Source organism: Centropristis striata, chromosome 14 (genome assembly GCF_030273125.1).
Source record: "Centropristis striata isolate RG_2023a ecotype Rhode Island chromosome 14, C.striata_1.0, whole genome shotgun sequence".
In the NCBI taxonomy this organism is placed as follows: Eukaryota; Metazoa; Chordata; class Actinopteri; order Perciformes; family Serranidae; genus Centropristis; species Centropristis striata.
In genome coordinates this window covers 31953365-31972258 of record NC_081530.1, presented here as the reverse complement: position 1 = coordinate 31972258, position 18894 = coordinate 31953365, and the positions used below count along the sequence as shown (strand labels likewise).

At 38.8% G+C, this 18894-nt stretch overlaps 5 gene segments (V, D, J or C); 3 read left to right on the top strand and 2 right to left on the bottom strand.

Annotated features, from left to right (window-relative positions):
* Window positions 1-375: 375 nt before the first annotated feature.
* LOC131984375 (immunoglobulin kappa constant-like) lies at window positions 376-2105 on the bottom strand. The segment is given in 3 exon segments: window positions 376-1309; window positions 1957-2008; window positions 2088-2105. Coding segments are annotated over 3 exon segments (411 nt in total).
* Window positions 2106-3130: 1025 nt separating this feature from the next.
* On the top strand, window positions 3131-5709 carry LOC131984374 (immunoglobulin kappa variable 3-20-like). The segment is given in 3 exon segments: window positions 3131-3182; window positions 3290-3608; window positions 5502-5709. Coding segments are annotated over 3 exon segments (579 nt in total).
* Window positions 5710-9089: 3380 nt separating this feature from the next.
* LOC131985286 (Ig kappa-b4 chain C region-like) lies at window positions 9090-10128 on the bottom strand. The segment is given in 1 exon segment: window positions 9090-10128. A coding segment is annotated over 1 exon segment (273 nt).
* Window positions 10129-13857: 3729 nt separating this feature from the next.
* On the top strand, window positions 13858-14818 carry LOC131985267 (immunoglobulin kappa variable 1-39-like). The segment is given in 2 exon segments: window positions 13858-13909; window positions 14113-14818. Coding segments are annotated over 2 exon segments (363 nt in total).
* A 3585-nt stretch (window positions 14819-18403) lies between these two features.
* LOC131984373 (Ig kappa chain V region 3381-like) lies at window positions 18404-18894 on the top strand. The segment is given in 2 exon segments: window positions 18404-18455; window positions 18563-18894. Coding segments are annotated over 2 exon segments (384 nt in total).

The following is an 18894-nucleotide window of genomic DNA, read 5'->3' as shown; positions in this document are numbered from 1 at the left end:
AATGTACTCTATGTATCATGTATCACTGGTGTATTAATTAGATCGTAACGGGGAAAAAAAATGCAATTATTTATAAATCTTTGGTGGATTTGAGACATTTAACATAAAGCAGTCAGTCAGACATTAGAAACTATTTCAATGAGCCTGAAAATGTCCACAACAAACTGAACATCAAATCTTCAAGGGTTTGAATTAGTTTCAGCAGAGATCTTTGGGATTCACTGTTGAAATGGACTCACAGTTTTTACCCAGTTTAATTAATTTACATAAAAATGGAACAAAAATTCAAGAATAAACTTTCAAAATCATTAAAAAAGTGCTCTGGACTGGACTGTTATATCTTATAAATGATACAGAAAGGAAGTCAAAAGACACTTTTATAATACACACAATAAAATCTTTATTGCTTTAAAAAGTTGAAAGCATAAGAACATATGAGACAGAGACAAACAAGAACATGTGAGAAAGAGAGTTACAGTGTGCAGAACGATCGCCAACAGTACAATGCCTCACATGGGGCACCAATATGTAGCAATTTTTGGATGTCCCAAAATATGTGTATAGATAACTCTAAAATGGGCACCATTTATATTGGTAACATGGGATTACAAATGAATGATAATTGATCTTAGGTAAAAATACGAATTGAATGACATGTTAACTTAAAATGTGGATCTTCAAGAGTATATAAATTTGTAAAATCCGATAGCTTTTTGAGTCTTAAAACTATTAAAAATTAATCTGGAAAAAATGTCCTTCTTATGAGTCACTTCGGCACATTAATCTGATTCATGCTCCTAATATATAATACGTGAAAAAAATATAATGGATACGATGGAATTTTTTATTGTTTGAAAATGTTAAAACTAACAACACAAGCAAGAACAAGTTAATGTTGAAACATCATAAGAGAAACAGAGAAAGAGTGCAGACTGAGAGCAGTAGCAGAGTAAAACCAGTCAGTCAGATCAGGACTGGGGACACTGGTCTCTCCTCAGAGTCTCTGAGAGCGGAGTCTGGGAGCCCTGGGTGGCCTCACAGGTCACAGAGCCCACCTTCCTCCACTGGTCTGCAGAGAGCCTCAGGGTGCTGCTCCAGCTGTAGTGGCCGTCCTTCTCCAGCACCCCGGGGCTGCTGCTCTGCTCCCAGCTGCTGCTGCTGCTGCTGCTGCTGCTGCTGCCGTCCACCTTCCAGGCCAGACTCCAGTCTGAGGGGAAGCCCTTGTTGGCCAGGCACATGAGCGTGGCCTTCCCCTGCTGCAGCTGCTCAGTGGAGGGGGGCAGCACCGTCAGGGTGGGACGGGCATCACCTAGGAGACACCAATCAGATTAGAGGACAGCGGGACCACACAGCTGTCAATCAACCATCAGACACTTGGACACCTTTCCTGTGTGAGAGTTGATCTTCTCCTTTAAGGAGTTTCTGTCAGATGGTTTTTCTGCTCCACCAGTCACTCACTCAGACATTGTTTCACTTCCCTTTAAGAAGCCTCTCATGTATATCAGCACAGAGAGAATCATCGTACAGAATGAGCTGAAATATATCAAACTACACTGGAAATAAAAGAAGCAGGCAACATTTTTAAACTCATCAGCAGCATAAAAAACCTGAACTACACATTATATAAGTACTTACATTTAAGATTTATAAATACAGAATATAAACTAGCAGTAATAAAATGTTTGTGTGGATTTCAGTCATTATTTAGTAAACTGTTCGAGTAATTTAAAGACCAAAAAACTGCAACAACACGACACAATATAAGGATTACATAAAAATGTATCTCCAGTCTTTATCTTCAGTTTGTTCAACGTTAATTTATGAAGATAATTCAACATAACAACAGTCATCACCGTGGTGGAAAACTAAACATCAAACAACATAAGATAAATTAATTATACAATGTAATAATGATAATCCGTGCAAAAACTTTTTTTAAACAAACATTTGACTTACTTCCAACATCCAGTCTGGTTCCTCCACCAAAAGTCAACCACAGTGATACAAACTCATTGAGCCGCCGTACAAAAACCTCTCACTGTAGAGAGACACGGCTCTCTGACTTTGTCTGACTGAACTAAACCTACAAGCCCTAAAGATGACATTTTACAACTGAACATGAAAATAATCTTTTATCCTGTTATTTAAAAACATTTTTTTTCATTAAAATTATTTTTTGAAGTTATGTTGCTGAAGTCAACTTTGTCTCTGAGTGCAAAGTCTTTGACAAAAATTCATCAACAAAAATGATAAAGCAGCTATCTTTTTCCTGGACTGTGTAATATATAAAAACCAGAAAGACAGATGGCTAGAATTATTAAAAATGTAAGATATTTGACTTACTTCCAACATCCAGTCTGGTTCCTCCACCGAACGTGCACCACAGTGATACAAACTCATTGAGCCGCCGTACAAAAACCTCTCACTGTAGAGAGACACGGCTCTCTGACTTTGACACAAACAAACTCACCAAGATAGGTCTCTGTTAGAAGATTTTACAGATAACATGAAAACTCATAACACAATGCCACCACAGTTTTCGAAATGCAGATTTTTATACAATACAGTATATTTAATCAATTTTACAGACATTTAATTAGCTTAGATTGACTTCATTGGAAAAACTTCTCCAGGTACATACAATGCCTTTAACACATCACACCTTAAAAACAGACAATACACAGAATCATATCAATACAATTGTACAAATGGGCAGGTAGCAGCCAATGAGTTATGAGTTAATACAGATAATACATTAAGGCAAATAACATATCAAGTGTCTGATGCATCCTTTGATCAACACCTATATGTAACAGGTAAAAACAGACTTTTAAAGTTGTTTCGGACGGCTCTTGTGACCCTGAATCGAACATTTTGATACCAAGCTATATTTAAACGTCCTGAAACAATATTCTGATGATGCTGATCATCAATGGATCAATCAGTTTATCAGAGTAATCCAGGTCCCTGTTGGAGTCAGTCAGAGCATTTCCATAGAGAGCCACTTTGCATCAGCAGCACCATGCTCCAGTGCTCTGGGAGAGTTTATAGTCCTGAGAGTTGAACACTGGATGACTGACAGCTGTCCTTCATGACAACAGAAGCCACAGAAATCCTCCTCATCAGAAACATGACTTTGATCTGCGTCCTCATCTGGACTCTCCTCTGCTGCTGCTTCACAGGTAAAGTCCAGAGAATCAAACTCCTCTCCTCTATGAACATCCGTCCCTCTGAAATGAAGCCGACAAAACCATGACGCTGTTTGATGTTTCTGTCTCTGTGTCCTCAGAGTCCAGAGGACAGTACACAGTGACTCAGCCTGGAGCAGTGAGCTCTGCTCCGGGAGGCTCCGTCTCCATCAGCTGTAGGATCAGTCAGAAGGTTTATGGTGGGAACTATTTACACTGGTACCAACAGAGAGATGGAGAAACTCCTAAACTGCTTATAACTTATGGTAGCAGTCGTCAGTCAGGGACTCCAGATCGTTTTACAGGCAGTGGATCAAACTCTGACTTCACTCTGACCATCAGTGGAGTTCAGACTGAAGATGCAGCAGTTTACTACTGTCAGAGTTATCACTCTATCAACAGTCAGTATGTGTTCACACAGTGAAAAAGCGTCGTACAAAAACCTCCCTCAGTTCAGTTTCTGTTCTGCTGACAGACTGCTGCAGCTGGAAGCTACTGCAGAGACTGACACACTTCACTGAGTACACACACACACACACACACACACACACACACACACTAGTAGTTGATACACTCTTAAACATAATAATGAATATATATATCTATATATATATATAGATATATATATACACATACATACATGTATATATATATATATATATATATATATACACATACACATACATACATACATACATGTATATATTTTTTATTTATGCATTCATTTATTTTTGTTTGGAAACCATAGCTCAAAGTTGTGCACTTTTTTGTGTCAATTGTTTTTTACAGAGAGAAGTAAGGGAAATGTGTTTACACAAATTGAGTTAAAACAACAACATATCTCCTGCAGCCTTTCCCAGAATATATATGTTTTATTTATTACTAAAGCTGTCATTGCAACCTCAGTCTAGCTCTATTTAAAGTGGATCCATAAGATGTGTTTGGGCCTTTTCACCTTGTAACAACTTTCTGTACTTGATGAAAGAAACAGAACAAGTCAACCATGATGAGATAATGAAAATCATCCTGTAGAATAACCTGATGAAGATTTCTACAGAGTCTAATAAACTGCACAGATCCTTGTGTGCAGAATATTTTGCGTTCTATTTGTATTTACAATTGTATTTTCCACCAATGATAGTACAGGATAGGACAGATGCACTGTTGCACTTTTTCTTAACCATACAGACAATATTCATGTTCCATCGAGGAAAGACAAAACTGAGTCTTCTAAATATCAGGACTGAAATACAAAACTAATGATATGAATGGATGGCCTACAGGTGGAGACACTGCAGAGAATCTCAGGTGAGGAGAATGAGGTGATTAGGCAGGAAAGGAGGAGAAACAGAGCAATCAGGAAACCCCAAACTCAGGGTGGATCCCAGGAATTGTGAACTTATTCTTGGATTGATTATAGAGAATATAAAGGAGAAATATTAAATATATAAATAGATCACAACATTTTCAAATCGCCCCACGTCTCTTTATATAAATTATATTTTAATTTTCATATCTGTGCATATCAGACAACACATACATAGACAGTGAATCCATATATCTGTCTCTAGTGGAAACTATTCAACAGATCATGAAGACACAAGACAGGAAAATATATATATTTTTAGATTCCTTTAATTTCACTACCATTCACTGAGGTCCCCTCTTTGGCAGGAAGACAAGAAATGCAATTTCACTCTTGACAAGTTTCTCTTAAACAAAATATCTGAGGAATATTTCTAGTAAGGTCATGGAAAAAGACCTTAAAAGTACATTTTCTGTTCTGTTTCTGTTTTTTCATAATGACCAGAACACAGTGTCCTCACTTGTTTTGGTTGGTGTGACAGTCCACTGTTGGTAATATAGGAAAGTATGTGTGTGTTTTTTATTCCCTTTTATAATAAGAAGGAAACATGTTTACAAAGAGAGAAAACATCAAACTGAAAGTAATTATTTTCTGTCATACTGTCACATAACTACTGACAATGTCCCTGTTGGAGTCAGTCAGAGCATTTCCATAGAGAGCCACTTTGCATCAGCAGCACCATGCTCCAGTGCTCTGGGAGAGTTTATAGTCCTGAGAGTTGAACACTGGATGACTGACAGCTGTCCTTCATGACAACAGAAGCCACAGAAATCCTCCTCATCAGAAACATGACTTTGATCTGCGTCCTCATCTGGACTCTCCTCTGCTGCTGCTTCACAGGTAAAGTCCAGAGAATCAAACTCCTCTCCTCTATGAACATCCGTCCCTCTGAAATGAAGCCGACAAAACCATGACGCTGCTTTATGTTTCTGTCTCTGTGTCCTCAGAGTCAAGAGGACAGTACACAGTGACTCAGCCTGGAGCAGTGAGCTCTGCACGGGAGGCTCTGTCTCCATCAGCTGTAGGACCAGTCAGAAGGTTCATAGTGTGAACTATTTAGCCTGGTACCAACAGAGAGATGGAGAAACTCCTAAACTGCTTATTTCTAGTGAAGCACGCTCCTCGTCCAATCATACCTTAACAACCGTCACTTAGAGAAGAAAGTCCGACAAGCTTTGAGCTCTGAGCAACAAGGTGAAACGGTGTGAGTACGTGATTTGTAAATCTGACGCCAGGTACCCTCAGAGTTTAGGAGGAGAAGTCGTTTTTTCTCCTTTTCCGTAACTCAAAAAACAAGAGAAGCATTGCTGGCTGAGGATTAAACAGTGTGGGACAGCCCACTCCCAACTTAATACCTCCAAGATCAAAAGACACACATATGTCTGCTCCAAGGTTAGCTGCTAACTAGCAAACATGAGCTATCTAATGATTGTCTAGCTGTTAGATGAGATAACCCAAACCAGATTTAACAGTTATGGTTCCTGTCAACTAGTATTCTTACCACTACTAGTGCAGAACTAGTCCATCAAACTATGCTGCTGGAAGCATATGGTCCTGGAAGCTTGACGGCCATAGCAACAGTAACTGCAGCCTTCCAGGACCTGCTGCTGAGGAGCATCCCCAGAGCATGATGCTGCCACCACCATGCTTCACCCTGGAGATGGTGCGTTTGTGGTGATGTGCAGTGTTTGATGTTCGCTAAACATAGTGTCTAGTCTGATAGCCAAAAAGCTAAATTTTTGAAAAATGTGCTTCCAATTGACCTTGGACTCTCCCACATACATTTGGGCAAATTCCAGGCAAGATTTCATGAGCATATTTTCTCTCCCGTACAGCTCCGAGTGGTGAAGAACCAGGCAACAGTTGCTGTATGTGCAGTCTCTCCCATCTGAGCCACTGAAGCTTGTAACTCCTTCTGAGTGGTCCTAGGTGTCTTGGTGACCTCCCTCACCAGCCTTCTTCTTGTTCAGTCACTCAGTTTGTGAGGACGGCCAGCTCTAGGCAGATTTAAACAAGCGCCAGCTCTTGTCTGAAGCAAGGAAATATCATTAAAGGGAGGAAACATCATTCTGGACAGAGAGGGCCATCTGCACAATGGGGGAGGCCGGAAACAAAGCAGCTGCTTTTGCAGCAGCATCAGCAGTTGAATTTCCATGTGACATTGGATCGGTGGAGCCTGTATGAGCTTTGTATTTACATACTGCAAATGATGCTGAATGAGTAACGCAGACAAGAGGTTAATGATGAGAGGTTTATGAGCAATCGGTTTGCCTGTAGAAGTAAGAAAACTATGTTTTTTCCCCAAAACATGAAAGTTTTGACACATTAAATGCATATTGAGAGTCAGTGTAGACTGTGATGTTCTGTCCTGTTCCTAAAATCAAAGCACATGTTAATGCTAGTAATTCAGCTGGCTGTGCAGACAGGTTGTTAGGCAGTCTTGCACTTTCAACTATACAGTGTCAACCACCTCCAGACAGGACTGTGGTTCTCCATCATCAACTGTAGGAAGCAAAGTTGATGAGTTAAGAATGGTACAGAGTTTCTAGGTGACATGAGCCTCAGTCAGCAGGACATTTTCCAGTGCAGTAACCGTGCTGGTGTTAAATGGGCTGTTTTTGCCTGGAGAATAACAGCATAATGATACATGAACAGTTGTACATGCAAGTTCATTGACTGTTGCCTCAACGTGCTAGGCTTGCTCTTGGTACTGATATGTTAAGTTCTAGTCTCTCGTCATATCTGCATGTTGGTCAGTCCTGTTAGTGTTGAGAAGCTGATTTGCTGTAATCTGTGCCAGTGTGATCAGTTGTTGATAGATTTGGAGGTGATAAACAGACGAGCAGTCTGTTGTTTTTTTTAATAATAAGATTGATTATCAAATTGTGCTCATAGAGGTAATGATCTGAGATTTTAGTAAAATTCAAACAGATCTCACAATTAAAAAACATCTCTCAGTATAACTTACAAACATACCAATAAATATATACTTGGAAAAGATTTGCATGAAAATGTCTTTATTATAAGAAAAGAAATGCCATCATCAACATACATTAAAACATATCACTATTGAAATCTTTTAGTGTAATGAGAGAGAAAGAGTTGCTGAGAGTAGAAGCAGAGTAAAACATGTGAGTCAGTTCAGGACTGGGAACACTGTCAGAGCATTTCCATAGAGAGCCACTTTGCATCAGCAGCACCATGCTCCAGTGCTCTGGGAGAGTTTATAGTCCTGAGAGTTGAACACTGGATGACTGACAGCTGTCCTTCATGACAACAGAAGCCACAGAAATCCTCCTCATCAGAAACATGACTTTGATCCTCATCTGGACTCTCCTCTGCTTCACTCAGGGTGAGAAAGATCATCTTTCTCTCAGGTGAAAATCTGAAATCTGAAAATCTGAGTTTCACCTCAGCATCTCATGTCCAGGCCCAAAAAGAAACAACAGATGAATGTCACATGACTCAGTAAAACTAACAGCATGTAGTGTCCAACTTAACATGTGTTAAGGTTAACTAAACAGCTCAACACAAAATGATTGACCTAATTATCACATCAAAAGACATATTGAACAAAAGGTTGGTGAGTTAAATAAGATCCTTCACACTTATAGTGAATAATCTTACACAGTGTAACTGTCTAACCTCACATGGGTATAATAAAGGCTCACAGAAACATTCTCTTAGTGGGATCGAAACAGGGTGATACAAGAAATAAATTAAAACAAACAATAAATAAAGTGTGCATGTGCTATGAGGTAATGCGAGGGGCGAGGGGGAGGAGTCTCTCTGTGGCATCTGAGACTGAACGTCTCCATGGTAACTCATTCACACTGACAGTAACTACAGATTACCGGGGTCATACTCACAGAACATGCGTTAAAAAAAAAGATTGCCGTCAACATGAATTTGCGTTAACGTGTTATTATTAAGATAACTTTGACAGCTCCAAAAAATAATATCACAATATTAATTAAGTTGTATGTTTTGAAGTTACTTTTGTTTTAGAAACAGACTGAGAGGTTTTACTCAATATAAAAAATGTAGCAAAGTTAGACAGTAGTGGTTTATTAATGAAGGTTAGGCTCAGGACTGGGAACACTGCTCTCTCAGGGTCTCTGAGAGGTATCAAAGAAAAAATGGCCAGGCTTGATTTTTTTGTGTAAAATCTCATTTTTGTTTCATGTTACATCACTTCATGCAGATGATATGCTGACTTTTATTTCCAATTTTGTGAATCTTTCTATTATTTAGATGTTTTCAGTTCAGATCTTCAGAATAATTAAAAGGTAACATTTAACACCAAACTTAACATTTAATGTTCAAGGTCATGAATTAGTTTGAGCAGAGATCTTTGGTATTCACTATTGAAATGATCTCACAGTTTTAACTAGTTTAATTAATGAACAAAAGATTGGAAACAACAATTCAAGAGTTAACTCTTAAAACCACTGAAAAGTACTGTGGACATTATAGTTCTGGCACTGAATGTTATATCTTATACATGTATATGGCACAGAAAGGAATTGAAAAGACACGTTCATAATACACATAATCAAATCTTTATTGCTTTAAAATATTAAAAACGTCAACACAAGCAAGAACAAAGAGAGAGTTACAAAGTGCAGAACTATTGCCGACTGTACAATGCCTCACACAGGGCACCAATATGTAGGGATTTTAGGATGTCCAAAAATGTGTGTATGGATACCTCTCAACAGGGCACCATTGATATTAGGAACATAGGATTACAAATGATGTCTGATTTTGGGTAAAATTGCAAATTTAATGACATATTAACTTAACAAATGGACCTTCAAGAGCATAAATTAGTTAAATTTGATAGCTTTGTGATTTATATTAATTGAAATAGCTGCACCATGTCTACAGTCTTAAAACTATTAAAAATGTATCTAGAAAAAAATTACTTCTTATGATTGTCAGTTTGGCACTTTAACCTGATTCATGCTCCAAATATATAACACATGTAAAAGAAAGGAATTCAAGAGACCTGTCACTTTTATAATCTACGATGGAATTCTTTATTGTTTGAAAATGTTAAAACTAACAACACAAGCAAGAACAAGTTAATGTTGAAACATCATGAGAGAAACAGAGAAAGAGTGCAGACTGAGAGCAGTAGCAGAGTAAAACCAGTGAGTCAGATCAGGACTGGGGACACTGGTCTCTCCTCAGAGTCTCTGAGAGCGGAGTCTGGGAGCCCTGGGTGGCCTCACAGGTCACAGAGCCCACCTTCCTCCACTGGTCTGCAGAGAGCCTCAGGGTGCTGCTCCAGCTGTAGTGGCCGTCCTTCTCCAGCACCCCGGGGCTGCTGCTCTGCTCCCAGCTGCTGCTGCTGCTGCTGCTGCTGCTGCTGCTGCCGTCCACCTTCCAGGCCAGACTCCAGTCTGAGGGGAAGCCCTTGTTGGCCAGGCACATGAGCGTGGCCTTCCCCTGCTGCAGCTGCTCAGTGGAGGGGGGCAGCACCGTCAGGGTGGGACGGGCATCACCTAGGAGACACCAATCAGATTAGAGGACAGCGGGACCACACAGCTGTCAATCAACCAGCAGACACTTGGACACCTTTCCTGTGTGAGAGTTGATCTTCTCCTTTAAGGAGTTTCTGTCAGATGGTTTTTCTGCTCCACCAGTCACTCACTCACACATTGTTTCACTTCCCTTTAAGAAGCCTCTCATGCATATCAGCACAGAGAGAATCATCGTACAGAATGAGCTGAAATATATCAAACTACACTGGAAATAAAAGAAGCAGGCAACATTTTTAAACTCTCATCAGCAGCATACAAAACCTGAACTACACAATATATACGAAGTTCAGAAGTACGTAAAGTTAACATAAATAAATACAGAAAATAAACTGATGGATAATTAAATGTTATTCATGTGGATTTCAGTCATTATTTAGTAAACTGTTCAAATTAATGAAAGACTAAAAAACTGCAACAACACATGACACAATATAAGGATTACATAAAAAATGTATCTCCAATCTTTATCTCCACTTTGTTCAATGCTACTTCATGAAGTTAATTCAACATTACAGTTATCATTGTGGTGGAAAACTAAACATCAAGAAACACAAGATAAATTAATTATACAAAGTTATGATAATCTGTGCAGAAACTTTTTTTAAAATAAACATTTGACTTACTTCCAACATCCAGTCTGGTTCCTCCACCAAAAGTCCACCACAGTGATACAAACTCATTGAGCCGCCGTACAAAAACCTCTCACTGTAGAGAGACACGGCTCTCTGACTTTGTCTGACTGAACTAAACCTACAAGCCCTAAAGATGCAACTTTACCACTGAAGGTGGAAATAATCATTCATCCTGTTATTTAAAAACATTTTTTTCATTAAAAGTAGTTTCTGAAGTTTTGTTGCTGAAGCCTCTGACTGCAAAATCTTTGTCAAAAACTCACAAATGAAAGTGATAAAGCAGCTATCTTTTTCCTGGACTGTGTAATATATAAAAACAGAAAAGACAGATGGCTAGAATTGTTAAAAATGTAAGATATTTGACTTACTTCCAACATCCACTCTGGTTCCTCCACCGAACGTGTACCACAGTGATACAAACTCATTGAGCCGCCGTACAAAAACCTCTCACTGTAGAGAGACACGGCTCTCTGACTTTGACACAAACAAACTCACCAAGATAGGTCTCTGTTAGAAGATTTTACAGATAACATGAAAACTGATAACAACAACAGATTTCCTAATGCACATTTTTATACAATACAGTATATTTGTTTTATTTTACAGACATTAAATTAGCTTAGATTGACTTCATTAGAAAAGTGTCTTTGGCTTCTCCAGGTACATACAATGCCTTTAACACATCACATCTTAAAAACAGACAATACACAGAATCATATAAATACAATTGTACTAATGTACAGGTAGCAGCCAATGAGTCATACAAATAATACATTGGGGCAAATAACATATGAAGTGTCTGATGCAGTCATCCTGTGATCAACACCTATATGTAACAGGTAATAACAGACTTTTTATAGTTGTTCCGGCCGGCTCTTGGGACCCTGAATCGAACATTTCGAGACCAAGTTTCCAAGATGGAAAACCAAATAAAAACTGCATTTAAACGTCCTGAAACAACACGCTGATTATCAATGGATCAATCAGTTTATCAGAGTAATCCAGGTCCCTGTTGGAGTCAGTCAGAGCATTTCCATAGAGAGCCACTTTGCATCAGCAGCACCATGCTCCAGTGCTCTGGGAGAGTTTGTAGTCCTGAGAGTTGAACACTGGATGACTGACAGCTGTCCTTCATGACAACAGAAGTCACAGAAATCCTCCTCATCAGAAACATGACTTTGATCCTCATCTGGACTCTCCTCTGCTTCACTCAGGGTGAGAAAGATCATCTTTCTCTCAGGTGAAAATCATTTGGATTGTTATAGAGTTTCACCTCAGCATCTCATGTCCAGTGTTTCTTCTCTCTCCTCAGGGTCTGTGGGACAAAATGTCGTGTTGACTCAGCCAGCAGCTAAATCCAGCTGGGTCAAACTGCTTCTATTCCCTGTCAGGCCAGTACAAAGGTTTCCCACTACACTGGCTCACAATACTTACTGGCCTGGTACCATCAGAAAACTGGAGAAGTTCCTAAACTTCTGATGTACTTCACATCAGATAGATTTTCTGGAATCTCCTCCAGATTCAGTGGAAGTGGAGCGGGGAATGGAGTCGACTTCACTCTGACCATCAGTGGAGTTCAGGCTGAAGATGCAGCAGTTTACTACTGTCAGAGTTATCACTCTATCAACAGTCAGTATGTGTTCACACAGTGAAAAAGCGTCGTACAAAAACCTCCCTCAGTTCAGTCTCTGTTCTGCTGACAGACTGCTGCAGCTGGAAGCTACTGCAGAGACTGACACACTTCACTGAGTACACACACACACACACACACACGCACACACACAGATACACTCTTAAACATAATAAATATAATAATGATAATAAACCATAGTTTAAATTTTTACAGATAGAATGAAGGAAAAATTGTTTATGCTTTTCAAATTGAGATGAAAAACAACATCATATCTCCTGCAGCCTTTCCCAGAATATATATGTTTTATTCATTACTAAAGCTGTCATTGCAACCTCAGTCTAGCTCTATTTAAAGTGGATCCATAAGATGTGTTTGGGCCTTTTCACCTTGTAACAACTTTCTGCACTTAATGAAAGAAACAGAACAAGTCGACCGTGGTGAGATAATGAAAATCATCCTGTAGAATAACCTGATGAAGATTTCTACAGAGTCTAATCGACTGCACAGATCCTTGTCTGCAGAATCTTTTGCCTTCTATTTGCAATGCAATTATTTTTTACACCAGTGATAGTATGGAGCTAAATGGAACTAAAATAAGGAAAGATGCACTTTTGCTTCACCATACAGACAATATTCATGTTCCATCGAGGAAAGACAAAACTGAGTCATCTGAAAATCAGAACTGAAATACAAACTAATGTGATGAGGGGATGACCTGCAGGTGGAGAGACTGCAGAGAATCTCAGGTGAGGAGAATGAGGTGATTAGGCAGGAAAACAAGCTGAGAACTGATTGGCTGGAGAGAATAAAAACTCTGGGAGAAAGTAAGGAGGAACAGAACTGATTCAGAGCAGGTGTGTAGATACGTAAACATATATATACAATGTCTGTATATGCAAATAAAACGTCGAACCAATTCTACTATTATTTATCAAGATAATAAAAAATAATTAAAACATAAATAAATATTACACACCATTCACAAATCACCTCAAGTCTCATTTTCTGACTTATATGTTCTGATATAAGGTTTCATATCTCTGTATATCAGACAACATATATGCTGATTGCAATATATATCACTGTGCATTAGATAGGGCAATGTCGGGCTCTAGTGGAAACTATTTAGCAGATAATAAAGCCACAGAAAAGAAGAAATCTTTATTTAGATTCCATTAATTTCACTACAGTTCATAGAGATCCCCTTTTGATTTGCATTTTGTCTTCCTATTAAATTCTTTAAAAACAAAATCTAAACGACACATTTCCAGCAAGGTAATGGGAGAAGACCTTCAAAGTAAATGTTCTATTATGTTTCTAGTTTTTTCATAAAGAGCAGAATCAGGTGTCCTGACTTGGTTTGGTTGACAGTTCTCTGCCTCTGTGTGTTTGCATATGTGTCCTGCCTCTCTGCTCCCAGCTGTTAAGAGGCCAGTGTTGATCAGTGGCTGTCCAGGCCTTTCAGAGACACTGACACGCCGGCAGCACAATGAAGATATCACTGATTCTACTGCTGCTCACCCTGGGGCTCCTTGTTCAGGGTGAGACTCTCTTCTGAAAACTTTGCTTCAGGATCAAACCAGGTTCACCACAATGATGTTCTGCTGTGATGGAGAAACAGTGAAACAAGCAGCATTTACCTTCTTCCATCTGTTCTGCATGTTAGAGGAATTTGGATGTTAATTATCTTTCTCCGAGCTGGATTTGTCTCATTAACACTTTTCTTCTTTTTCATGTTTTCCAGGTTCATCAGGAGACATCATCCTGACTCAGTCTCCTGGATCTCAGTCTGTTGTGTCAGGACAGACTGTCTCTATCAGATGTAAAGCCAGTTCAGGTATAAGTAACTACCTTCACTGGTACCTTCAAAAATCTGGAGAATCTCCCAAACTCTTGATTTATTCTTCTACAAGTCGTCAGTCTGGAGTAGCAGGTCGTTTCAGTGGGAGTGGATCTGGAACTGACTTCACTCTGACCATCAGTGGAGTTCAGATTGAAGATGCAGGAGTTTATTACTGTTCACAGAGTGGTTACAGCTTCCCGTTCACACAGTGATACAACGTCGTACAAAAACCTCCCTCATATAAAGAGGAACTGATCTGACTCAACAGCTGCATACAAATTAGAGCTAAAAAAAAAAACTTTAAATATGCAACATAATTAAATCATCATAACAAGGTATATTGACAGAAATAACCTGAATCTCATATTTTTATTGACTATATTGTTTGTAAAAAAATCCATTAATAACCTACTCTGTGTTTGAATCAAACAGTCTTGATGTCTGAACTTTTAACAGGCATGCTATAACAAATTATCATTGCACCAGAACTTTATTCTTTAAACCATTTTCTTAGGGTTTAATTGTAATCCTTCTCATCTATCTGAAAAACATAAACAGTGTTGAACTGGATCACTACATGAATTACTAATATTAATTACACTATGTATTTATGAAAAAGCAATCTAGAGTTAAGAAATAAGATTGTGATACTTTCGTAAAGAATGCTGTGTGTGATTTTTTATTTCCACAAATTGAAACTTATTTCAAAGTCTGCAATAAATACTTTTTGTATCCAGTTTATAAATAGTAAACAGCAAGGGCTTCATATGATACATTCTCTTCTGTTGCCTTTGAATTGGACGTTTTGCAAAAACACATACATTAAAGTAAATCTTTAACATGAGCTTTATGTTGAATCCCTCTATGCTGATGATTTACTATTGTTTCAAATATTGTAAAACTACATTCAGACTGTTGATTTATTTAAAGGCCATTTTAACATGACTTTTACTCATCCTTTTTGACCACAATATTCTATTGTTGTTTTATTGTAACATTGTTAAAATTAAGACATTATCAGATTTTGCTTAAAGAGGTAATGATCTAATATTTTAGCAAATTTCCAACAAATCTCACAAATTTAAAACATCCCTCATTAATCAATTTATACAAATGAAAATATACTTGGAAAACATTTGCATAAAAATGTGCATTATAAAAAATAACTGCCATCATCAACATAAATTAAAACATATCACTATTGAATTCTTTAATCTTATGAGAGAGAAAGAGTTGCTGAGAGTAGAAGCAGAGTAAAACATGTGAGTCAGTTCATGACTGGGAACACTGTCAGAGCATTTCCATAGAGAGCCACTTTGCATCAGCAGCACCATGCTCCAGTGCTCTGGGAGAGTTTATAGTCCTGAGAGTTGAACACTGGATGACTGACAGCTGTCCTTCATGACAACAGAAGCCACAGAAATCCTCCTCATCAGAAACATGACTTTGATCTGCGTCCTCATCTGGACTCTCCTCTGCTGCTGCTTCACAGGTAAAGTCCAGAGAATCAAACTCCTCTCCTCTATGAACATCCGTCCCTCTGAAATGAAGCCGACAAAACCATGACGCTGCTTTATGTTTCTGTCTCTGTGTCCTCAGAGTCCAGAGGACAGGTCACAGTGACTCAGCCTGGAGCAGTGAGCTCTGCTCCGGGAGGCTCCGTCTCCATCAGCTGTAGGATCAGTCAGGATGTTCATGGTGTGAACAATTTAGCCTGGTACCAACAGAGAGATGGAGAAACTCCTAAACTGCTTCTTTACTATGCTAGCTCTCGTCAGTCAGGGACGCCAGATCGTTTTGCGGGCAGTGGATCAAACTATGACTTCACTCTGACCATCAGTGGAGTTCAGACTGAAGATGCAGCAGTTTACTATTGCATGGGGGAATTCATTGTTAACAGCCAGTATGTGTTCACACAGTGAAAAAGTGTCGTACAAAAACCTCCCTCAGTCAGACTGAACCGAAACTGAACTGACTGCTGCAGCTGGAAGCTACTGACACACTTCACTGGACACACACACACACACACACACACACGCACACACGAACACACACACACACACACACACACACACACAGAACAAGTTAACCATGATGACATAATGATAATCATCCTCCAGAATAACCTGATGAAGATTTCTACAGAGTCAAATCAACTGCACAGATCCTTGTGTGCAGAATCTTTTGCCTTCTATTTGCAATGCAATTGTATTATCCACCAATGATAGTACAGGATAGGACAGATGCACTGTTGCACTCTTGCTTAACCATACAGACAATATTCATGTTCCATCGAGGAAAGACAAAACTTATGCTACCTATACACCAGAAGACTTTGAAAAGATTTGGAAAGACTCCTGCAAGACTATCAGCTCACACCTGCTCACATCTAAAGACAACTGTTGAGAGTTTTTTAGTCCCAGCCTAGTCTCAGACTGAGATCCTACAAAGACTGTGAATCTTGCAGGGTCACTATTTTCAAGACTACAACTAGATTCTTTTAGCATTTTTTACCTACCATGCAATGTTTGTGTGTGCAGTGGTTTGTGTTGGAAAAAAAGAAAAGAAAAGAAGACGCCACAAAATGCCCCTCACAAAGCTGAAAAGGGGTTTCTGTTTTTCTGACATGAAAAGTTGACTATTTTACAGTAAAAATAGACAAGAAGAATAGATAAGGAAGAATAAAGGAAAGGAAAATTTAGAAAATAATTCATGATATACATTTATGTCCTATTTAATTATATTTAATTTATTTGTTTAATAAGAATAATTATACTTATCAGCTCTATCAACTTTCATTTAGTTCACACATTAATCATCAATTATTTATTACTTATTTATGTATACATTTATTTATACATTTTAACTGGGTCTGCTTACTATTCTCTTTACTATGAAACAGCGCCCCCAAAATCCTGCTTGTGGCCGTAAATATATTACATCTCTATATTTGTATTTAGGCTTGAGCTTACTAACATTATTGTGATGTAACTTTTTCCTGTCAAAGTGGTTTTACTGGCCGATCTGCTCATCTATTGGTTGTTGATTGTGTTCCGTCACTGCGACTTGCGATAATATCAAACACATTTGATATGATCACAAACCAAAGACTAGGAAAAGACTGATAAGAAACAGCGCAGATTACTACCTTACATTTAACGATCGGGATGACGGGAGCGCGCTGTGACTCCAGTAAGACTCCTAGATTTACTAAAGACTTTCAGTTTTTAGTCTGGGACTGGGAAAATCGTTTGGTGTAAGCCCAGCATGAGTCATCTTATAATCAGGACTGAAATAAAAACTAATGTGATGAGGGGATGACCTGCAGGTGGAGACACTGCAGAGAATCTCAGGTGAGGAGAATGAGGTGATTAGGCAGGAAAGGAGGAGAAACAGAGCAAATAGAAAACCCCAAACTCAGGGTGGATCCCAGGAATTGTGAACTTATTTTAGGATTGATTACAGAGAATATAAAGGAGAAATATTAAATATATTAAGAGATCACAACCTTTTTTAAATTGCCCCACATTTCAATATATAAATTATATTTTAATTTTCACATCTGTGCATATCAGACAACATATACATTGATACCAATAGATATCCAAATGCCTTTGACAGTGAATCCATTTATCCGTCTCTAGTGGAAACTATTCAACAGATCATGAAGACACAAGACAGGAAAATATTTTTTTTTTAGATTCCTTTAATTTCACTACCATTCATTGAGGTCCCCTCTTTGACAGGAAGACAAGAAATGCAATTTCACTCTTGACAAATTTCTCTTCTGAAACCCACAAACATCTGAGGAATATTTCTAGTAAGGTTATGGAAAAAGACCTTAAAAGTAAATTTTCTGTTCTGTTTTTTTTTATAATGGCTACAGTGTCCTCACTTGTTTTGGTTGGTGGCCCAACCCTAACCCTAACCCTATTATAATAAGAAGCAATAATTTTTACAAAGAGAGAAAACATCAAACTGTAAGTAATTATTTTCTCTCATACTGTCACATAAATACTGACAATGTCCCTGTTGGAGTCAGTCAGAGCATTTCCATAGAGAGCCACTTTGCATCAGCAGCACCATGCTCCAGTGCTCTGGGAGAGTTTATAGTCCTGAGAGTTGAACACTGGATGACTGACAGCTGTCCTTCATGACAACAGAAGCCACAGAAATCCTCCTCATCAGAAACATGACTTTGATCTGCGTCCTCATCTGGACTCTCCTCTGCTGCTGCTTCACAGGTAAAGTCCAGAGAATCAAACTCCTCTCCTCTATGAACATCCGTCCCTCTGAAATGAAGCCGACAAAACCATGATGCTGCTTTATGTTTCTGTCTCTGTGTCCTCAGAGTCCAGAGGACAGGTCACAGTGACTCAGCCTGGAGCAGTGAGCTCTGCTCCGGGAGGCTCCGTCTCCATCAGCTGTAGGACCAGTCAGAAGGTTTATTATGGGGGCAACCTCCACCATTTAGCCTGGTACCAACAGAGAGATGGAGAAACTCCTAAACTGCTTATTTACTATGCTAGCACTCGTCAGTCAGGGACTCCAGGTCGTTTTACAGGCAGTGGATCAAACTCTGACTTCACTCTGACCATCAGTGGAGTTCAGACTGAAGATGCAGCAGTTTACTACTGTCAGAGTTATCACATTCCCAACAGTCAGTATGTGTTCACACAGTGA